This window comes from Helobdella robusta (genome assembly GCF_000326865.2).
Source record: "Helobdella robusta unplaced genomic scaffold HELROscaffold_3, whole genome shotgun sequence".
Lineage (NCBI taxonomy): Eukaryota > Metazoa > Annelida > Clitellata > Rhynchobdellida > Glossiphoniidae > Helobdella > Helobdella robusta.
The window spans coordinates 3297180-3305091 of NW_008704501.1; the positions used below are offsets into that span (position 1 = coordinate 3297180).

General features: G+C 31.4%; 4 protein-coding genes across 4 annotated transcripts in view; 1 reads left to right on the top strand and 3 right to left on the bottom strand.

The window, feature by feature from the left end:
- Window positions 1-1760: 1760 nt before the first annotated feature.
- On the bottom strand, window positions 1761-2594 carry HELRODRAFT_161323 (hypothetical protein; the record flags this gene model as incomplete). Its single annotated transcript, XM_009021252.1, has 4 exons — window positions 1761-1933; window positions 2094-2158; window positions 2247-2410; window positions 2571-2594. The coding sequence occupies 4 exons, from the start codon at window positions 2592-2594 to the stop codon at window positions 1761-1763; spliced, it is 426 nt and encodes a 141-aa protein (XP_009019500.1).
- A 716-nt stretch (window positions 2595-3310) lies between these two features.
- On the top strand, window positions 3311-4288 carry HELRODRAFT_161324 (hypothetical protein; the record flags this gene model as incomplete). Its single annotated transcript, XM_009021253.1, has 2 exons — window positions 3311-3380; window positions 3585-4288. The coding sequence occupies 2 exons, from the start codon at window positions 3311-3313 to the stop codon at window positions 4286-4288; spliced, it is 774 nt and encodes a 257-aa protein (XP_009019501.1).
- A 697-nt stretch (window positions 4289-4985) lies between these two features.
- HELRODRAFT_161325 (hypothetical protein) lies at window positions 4986-7204 on the bottom strand (the record flags this gene model as incomplete). Its single annotated transcript, XM_009021254.1, has 6 exons — window positions 4986-5296; window positions 5357-5518; window positions 5632-5886; window positions 5951-6058; window positions 6167-6568; window positions 7177-7204. The coding sequence occupies 6 exons, from the start codon at window positions 7202-7204 to the stop codon at window positions 4986-4988; spliced, it is 1266 nt and encodes a 421-aa protein (XP_009019502.1).
- A 373-nt stretch (window positions 7205-7577) lies between these two features.
- The window catches only part of HELRODRAFT_161326 (hypothetical protein), a gene marked incomplete at both ends in the record, with an annotated part of 4513 nt that continues 4178 nt past the window's right edge, over window positions 7578-7912 (bottom strand). Inside the window, one exon of the mRNA XM_009021255.1 lies at window positions 7578-7706. Coding sequence (XP_009019503.1) covers window positions 7578-7706 — 129 coding nt within the window. The remainder of the gene's footprint in view (window positions 7707-7912) is intronic.

Below are 7912 nucleotides of genomic sequence, written 5' to 3' on the forward strand. Positions count from 1 at the left end.
AGCATGAATTAATATTTACAAACAAGTTGTATCAAATTATTACTTAACCTGAAATACATGAACGAAATCGAAAAAACACCTTTCTGTATAGAGATTAAAACACAAATGTTATATTATCGCGAAGATTTGCCGATGAAATGGTCGGAAACAGCTGAAAATAAATTTATTTAAGACCATAATTGTCAACCTCATCTGCTGTCAAACGCAGGCCCACCATTTCGTAGGGCAGCATGAACGCGCTGCAAAACATCTACACCAAAAATACAAGTGAATATCAAAAAACCAAAGTGTGTGTGTGGTGTGTGTGTGTGTGTTGTAGTTTGTTTACATGTCACGTTGGTGCATCTGTTTGCCGTGGTTGGTGTGCGTTCAGAGTGATTCAAAATATCGACTGGTGGTTTAAATGTTAAATGGCGAGATATTTATCGAGCGTGAGTTTGGATTTTGTTTAAGTTTGAATATTCTTAATTTAGTGAATTATTTTTCAATTATTTAGATGTTCAGTGAATGAATGAATGACTCATTGAATGAACGAATGAACAGACAAACGAACGAATGAATGAATAAATCAATGAATCAATCAACGAATCAATCAATTAATCAATCAATCAGTCAGTCAATCAATCAGTCAGTCAGTCAGTCAATCATTCAATCAACCAGCCAATCAATCAATCAATCAATCAATCAATCAATCAATCAATCAATCAATCAATCAATTTTCTAAAAATTCAACCATGCTCTTACCTAAACTTTCAAGTTAAAAATTACAAAAGTAAAAATAAAAATAATCTAAAGATATTAGAATGAATTACAAGTACTCCAGCAAATAAACTCGCTAAATTAGTATATTGAAAAAAAATAAATTTTGTTATAAGAAACCAAAAAGCAGCAAATACTTTTCAATATTGAGTAAACTTTTAGGAAACGATTGTTAATAAAAATAAAAGCTATTAATCAACATGATTAGTTAAAATGAAACTTTTACTGCTGCAATGCTGAGAAAAGAGTTAGCTAAGAGTTAGCTTCCTTCAACTTGCTACTTACCTGACGATTTGGGTGCACCTTAATTATTATTAACTCGCCTTTAAACGCTAGCAGGTCTCGCGAGGTTGCTGACGAGTGCAATTATGATGAGTCGCAGTTTAAAAACTTAAAAAGGTAAGCAATCAATATTTTGATATATACGTGCAACCATTTTATTATCTGTGTATATCTCTACATACGTGTGTAGCATTTTACTATCAATTATACATGCATTCGTGTATGTATCTTTTACATATGTATGTATCTATGTATATACTATCTACATATGTATGTATATATACATCCACGTATCTACCCATGTTTGTATATGTATGTTCGAGGATATATTTATGCAAGTAAATACAAGTGTATCCGTGTTGGTTTTTATGAATATATGTGTGTATTGGTGACTTTGTTGTGTTGTTTGTGTGAGTATGGTGTGTGTGCATTTATGCTTGGGGGCTATCATTGTTTACAAAATTACATTTCGACATATAGATCTGCAGGTATCAAGGTAAAATAATCGTTCGTTTACATAAAAATTCAACAAATTTGAAAATTCGTGGCTTCATTTTTTAAGTAATGCCATGGTTTAATGTTATTCACGTGTTATTCATGCAACGTTTACTTATTCAACGAAGATGTTTTTTTTCTGTTTCAATCTGCGTTTAGTTTTGTAAATTATTTATTCCTATTTAAGATCATTCCTACATTTCATTTCTAGAAAAAAACAGTTTTTATGACTTTTTTTTATGTTTTTCCTGGTCATGCATGGCAGCATGCATGACCAGGGCGAACTTGGAATGATCGTACGCCAGGCAGGAGCCAACTTCATCGCCGCAAGAGGAAGTCTTCCATAAAATGCAAATCCAGTCTATCATCTGTCCGAATATCAGAGAGTAAGGAAACACTGGAATTGAAAATAAGCACAATTTTTATTCATTACTCATGTTAAATTTTTGTCTTTTTCACTCAGAATAAATAATTATTTCACTTTTTATGTGAAATTGACAAAAACTGATTTATCAGTTTCAAACGTGTTCAAATTTTGTAAAATTCCTAACTTTAACCTGCTATGCAAATCATAATGATTTGAACGCTTAATGCCAATAGTTTGTCTTCATCACCAACACATCTATGGAATATTTTGAATTTAGTTAAAAGTAACAACGTTAAAGATGAATGAATGAATGAATGGATGAATGAAGAAATGAATAATTTACTTGAGGATGACATTCGTGCTAGAAACTTGATATATGTTGGCCGTGATGGAGAAAAAAATCAATCCAATCGTGTATGGAACGAGAACATAAAAGCAGGAAATGTCGCAATATCCAGGCTCAGCTGTTTGTCGTGGGCTATTTACGCATGAGCAATTGGAATATATCTTTGTGTTTAAAATTAAATTTATTTCATAATCACGTTTTGATTTGATAAACAACAATGCCGAACCATCGATCATTTGTCCTTTGTGTAGGTGGTGCACCCAGCATGGCACGGAGAAGAGTACCACACGTTGTCATCCCCACAAACTGGATCGAACTTACCTGGAGGACACGAACAGTTCTCATTGCACGCTTGCGTAAGATTAACACTGCGTTTAAAAAAAAATTGTAATTATCCGTTAAAAATAAATTGTAATTATCCGTTAATAATAAATTTTAATTATCTGTTAAAAATAAGTATCTATTAACGGAAAATCATCAACAAGGGTTTTTATTAATATTTTTGCATTGTTTACATGACAAATTCACGTGAATTGATTGTTCCAAAATATTTTCCACTTTTAAAACTACTTACGATTTTTATGGCAGAAAAGTTTAAAGAACATACGGTTAACTCTAAAGAATCAATTGTATTATCATTCAATTTTTAAAAATAATGTTGTTGCTAAGAGCTATAGAAATTATCACTGCTTCAATTCATATTTCATCAATTAAAAGGAAAAGTTTAAAAAAATTGTGTTTGTCTTTGCAGTAAAGATGAAGATGCATTACAATTTGAACGATGTTTAATAATTGATGCAAAGTACATGGCACAAAAACAGTTGAGATGAAAGAGATATTGAGTAGAATTTTTAAAATCAAAAATTGAAATTTTTAATTAAAAAATGTGTCGAAATTTACAGACAAGCACACTTTGTGTCACGGTTAATTTTTATAAACCATTCAGTTAAGAATAACTAGCTTGGTTGTCATATAAAAACGCGCAGCTGATGAATTTAAGTTTATCAAGTCTTTTAAAGGTCTTTCTCAAATCACTAAAAAACAAGTTGTAGATATCTTATATGAAATTGACTGTTTCTGTAGCACTTTTTTACGCTGATTTCAAATTTGAAAACCGTTTTGCTCTATCACGTCAAACTGCTGAGATATTGTCAAATTTATATATTTAGTTTGCGTGAAGAAGAAGATTGTGGACCAATACATGGTCAATTTATTAACAGTTTTATTTATTGTTATTAGTGTATTTCTGTAACCCCTATATATGTATATATAAATTATATAACATTTTTCTATATAAATATATTAATATATAAATATATATAAATGATCCTGTAGCTTGCCCAATACCACAAACGCCTGCATCATTTACAGTTGATGAAGATAGACATGAAAAAAGTGATATTTCGTTCTCTGCAAATGACTCTGACTACAATGTTGCCACAGAAGAACATCATTTGATTAATTATGCTGAACTTTGTGATCTTGTAAGAGATCTAGCACTGACAAAAAAAGCGCAAGCAGAGCTGCTTGGTTCACGTTTGAATGAATTTAACTTACTTGCACCTTATACAGCAACAGCGAATTTTCGTCACAGGCATAAAATTCTTGTTCAATATTTTGAAATGAGTGATAATATTTGCTACTGTACAGATGTGGATGGTCTTATGTCGAGTCTTGGGATTAAACATATTGTTGAAGAATGGCGACTGTTCATCGACACGTCAAAAACTTGTTTGAAGGCAGTATTGTTGCACAACAGAAATAGGTATGCATCAATACCAGTAGACTATTCTACCCATATGAAAGAAACTTACGAAAACATGTCATTACTTCTGCCAAAAATACGTTATCGTGAATACAATTTGAGTATATGCTGTGACTTAAAAGTAGCAGCTATTCCGACGGATTGCAGACAAGATACACAAAATACTGCTGCTTCCTATGCGAATGGGACAGCAGAGATAGAATGCAGCATTTCGTGGATATTGTACAAAAATGCATTAGTGCCTACAAAGATCTTGCTTGAAATATGTCTCTGAAAATACATTTACTCGACTCCCATCTAGACTTCTTTCCAGAAAATCTAGGTGCGGTCAGTGACGAACACGACGAGCACTTCCACCAGGATATTTCAGTGATGAAGTCACGCTATCAGGGTCGATGGAATGCAGCGATGTTGGCAGACTATTGTTGAACCTTTCAACGTGATTTATCAACTCCTCAATACAAGAAAAATTCCACAGTCAAGAAATATTCACCATGAACATGTTTAACAAATTTTTACCTAAATTAAACTTTCAATTGAATCTTTTTTTAAATAAGTATTATTATTTTAGTATTTAAAGCCGTGTTCATGTTTATATTTAAAAATTGGGTAAAAATTTTCTGGAAATAAAAATTTAGTGTGAATAAAAAAAATCCCTTATGTGTTATAATAATAAATTAAAATACAAAATTTAAAACGAAATTATTTCAAAAATGGGACGTGATAGAAAAAATCGGTTTGCATATTTGAAATCAGCATGCTCAAATTTACGTACATGGATTATTGTATGCCGAGATATCTGCAAAAAGGTTTTTTTTGTTGTTCAGAGAAATTAGTTTTATTCAAATTTTTGTTTATATGAATAAATATTTTATCTTTTATCTTTTAATAAAAAAATTTTTTTGAAAAAATATTCATCAAACGTTTGTTGTTTACTGCATTAACTTCTATTGTTGTTGGAACCGAATATATTAAATAATTGAGATAATTTGAGGACTGAGATAGCTTACAGCTAAATTTGTAAAACTATAAAATTGGACTCCGCTTAGGAAGTTGTTCAAATTGTTAACCTTTCTGTTAGTTCTGAATATCCGTAAAGGGGAGTTGCTGTTGGGACATTGAAGAAACATGAGAGCTACCAAAACTATTAAATTTGCTAGAGACGCCACACACACAAAAGTCATGTTTTTGGCTACTCCGTTGTCTACAGATGGTTTGAACCTACCACTTATAACTCCACCAACGTATGAAAATATTCCACCAGCGACCGAAAGAATCATCACTGAAAAATTGACGAAATTTTTTTAATTCATTAGTGCTTTAAGAGAAAAAAGTTTCTGACCTCCAATAATACTCGCCATCGAAGCTGTCAGCTGGAAATGAACTTCAACGTATTTGGGCAGGTAGTTGTAGAAAGGAAGGGAGTAAGTGTCAAAACAACTTCCCACCGTCATCAGGAAAAAAATTGGATTGCTCATCAACCTGCTGAAGGCTAGGCAAAAGTCTGGAAACAATAATAAATTTACTTTTATTATTATTAAAATGAAAATGTTAAATATTTATTTTTTTATACAGAGCAACAATGTAAAACTTGAAAATTATTCAATTGGTGTAAACTTTTTAATTTCGTATTGTTGACGACATTTTCATTAAATTTTGATTTTTCTTTTATATTTGTCCGATCGTCCATGAAATCCAGCTTGATTTCATTTGTGTTGGCTACTTCAAATCTTTTAGGTAAGAAAATGTAGGGATTGCTATAATGGTGTTTATGATGAAACAAATTAGATAACCAAGCCACCAAGCTCGTATCCATCTCGGATGGTTGGGCGTCAAGGAAGTTTCTGACAAAAAAATTGCATTTTATCTTAACTGATCTTTTGAAAAACAAATGTTTACTAATTTTCAATAAGCTAACAACATCTGAAATATTAACTTGTCAGGTTTATCGGCAAAGTTAGGAAAATACTGGCGAGAGCAGAAGCAATGACGGGTGAGAGGAATCTGGCTGAGAACGCCACACTTATGCAAGTATGAAGGTTTGCTGTTATACGTTGAAAATTTGAATTTCATGCATTTTGAAAATATTTTTTGCAACCTATTAACTTGGAGACGACATGAATGGACATGTTGTCGTCCAAGAAAGACATACCAACCGTCCATAAACACGCTCCATCCGCACCAACCATAAATTCTGACACGATGAACATCGTAAGAGCCACATAGTTTGGACCTACGTCCGTCTCTTCTTCCTGATCATTCATACACAAATCTACGGAACTTTCGACAACGCCGAGCGATGCGTTGCACATTGTTGTCTCGTAATGTTGATTTGTTTGTCCTGAATCTTTCGTCATCGCAATCTTATCTTTGTTCAGATTGTCTTTGAAAACGAAATGCGGCAACGTATATAAGAAACCACAACATGCAGTTGCTAGCATGCAAACCGCAAATAATAGAACGTGATGACCTGGAGTCAGTAAATAGGATACTAAAATGGCGCTGCACATACAGCCTAGACTTTCAATGTTTATGACAATACTGGACAGCGAACCTGGCAGGTTGAAATTTTTTTCTAGTGTAGCTAAAATAGAAGCCGTGTAACTGTTTTAAATTTCATGCGTGAAGCTAAAAACTAAATACAGAACTATAAATGTCCAAATATTTTTTCGTACGTTTTCAAACTTCTTCATGATAATTTAAAAAAAATTGAGTTAGTCTTATAAATTTAATAATAACAAATAAATATTTGTATTAAATTATTAAATAACAAATGAATATTTGTATTAAATAAAAACTAAAAATGTGACATCTATATATATTATAACAAATTGCAGATGTCAGGGCAGAGTTTATCTTAGAAACTCCCTTAGAGCAGATGTGATTTTTCTAAATTCACGATAATATTCATACAGACATTGATATTTTCAGATTTTTAATTAAATTCAATTAATGTTTGTTAAAAAGAGAGCTGCAGGTTTTCGTATGTTTTATGTGCTAATGTGAGCGTTCATTTTGTACAATTGAACTGTACATACTTGAGGTGTCATGTTTTGTTTCAAATATTAAGAAAATAATATGGAACCCATTTTTGTAACCGATTAAATAAAAACAACAAAGTCGTTGCTCTGAGCAATGAATTTGTATTAAAAAGCTACTCACTTGTTAAAGTGAACTCATAAATTTTCATTTTGAACAAAATGTGTTTTGAATGTTAGAGCATGGAAAGTTCCTGTAATATGGATAATATTTAAACATGAGCAAATTTATAACCGTCTGCTTAAAACATATTTCGATAATAGATATATTTATTAAAATATATTTCGATAATAGATATAGTGTGTATGTGATTACGCTTTTGGGATTGAGATATATGTATATATGTATATATTTTTAAGACAATGGCAACCATTGACTTTCAACACTTTGTATTAGTTATCAATGGTTTTTCTTTTCATTGGGATGTTTGACTCAACGAGCATTTGAACCACTAAGCCATCTCGCCGGCCAACATGCGTCGTCTACCCATTTACCAATCCCGAAAGGAAGGACGACTGGGTTAGCTACTCGGATGAACCCGCAGAAGCTGCAGGATTCGAACTCGGGTCGTGGGAGTAGTAGATGGACACGCTAACCACTCGGCCACAAAACCCATACACACATTCAGGAAATGCTGTGACTTTCCTAAACAACTGCATATATATATATATATATATATATATATATATATATATATATATATATATATATATATATATATATATATATATATATATATATATATATATATATATATATATATATATATATATATATATATATATATATATATATATATATATATATATATATATATATATATATATATATATATATATATCTCTCTATATATATATGT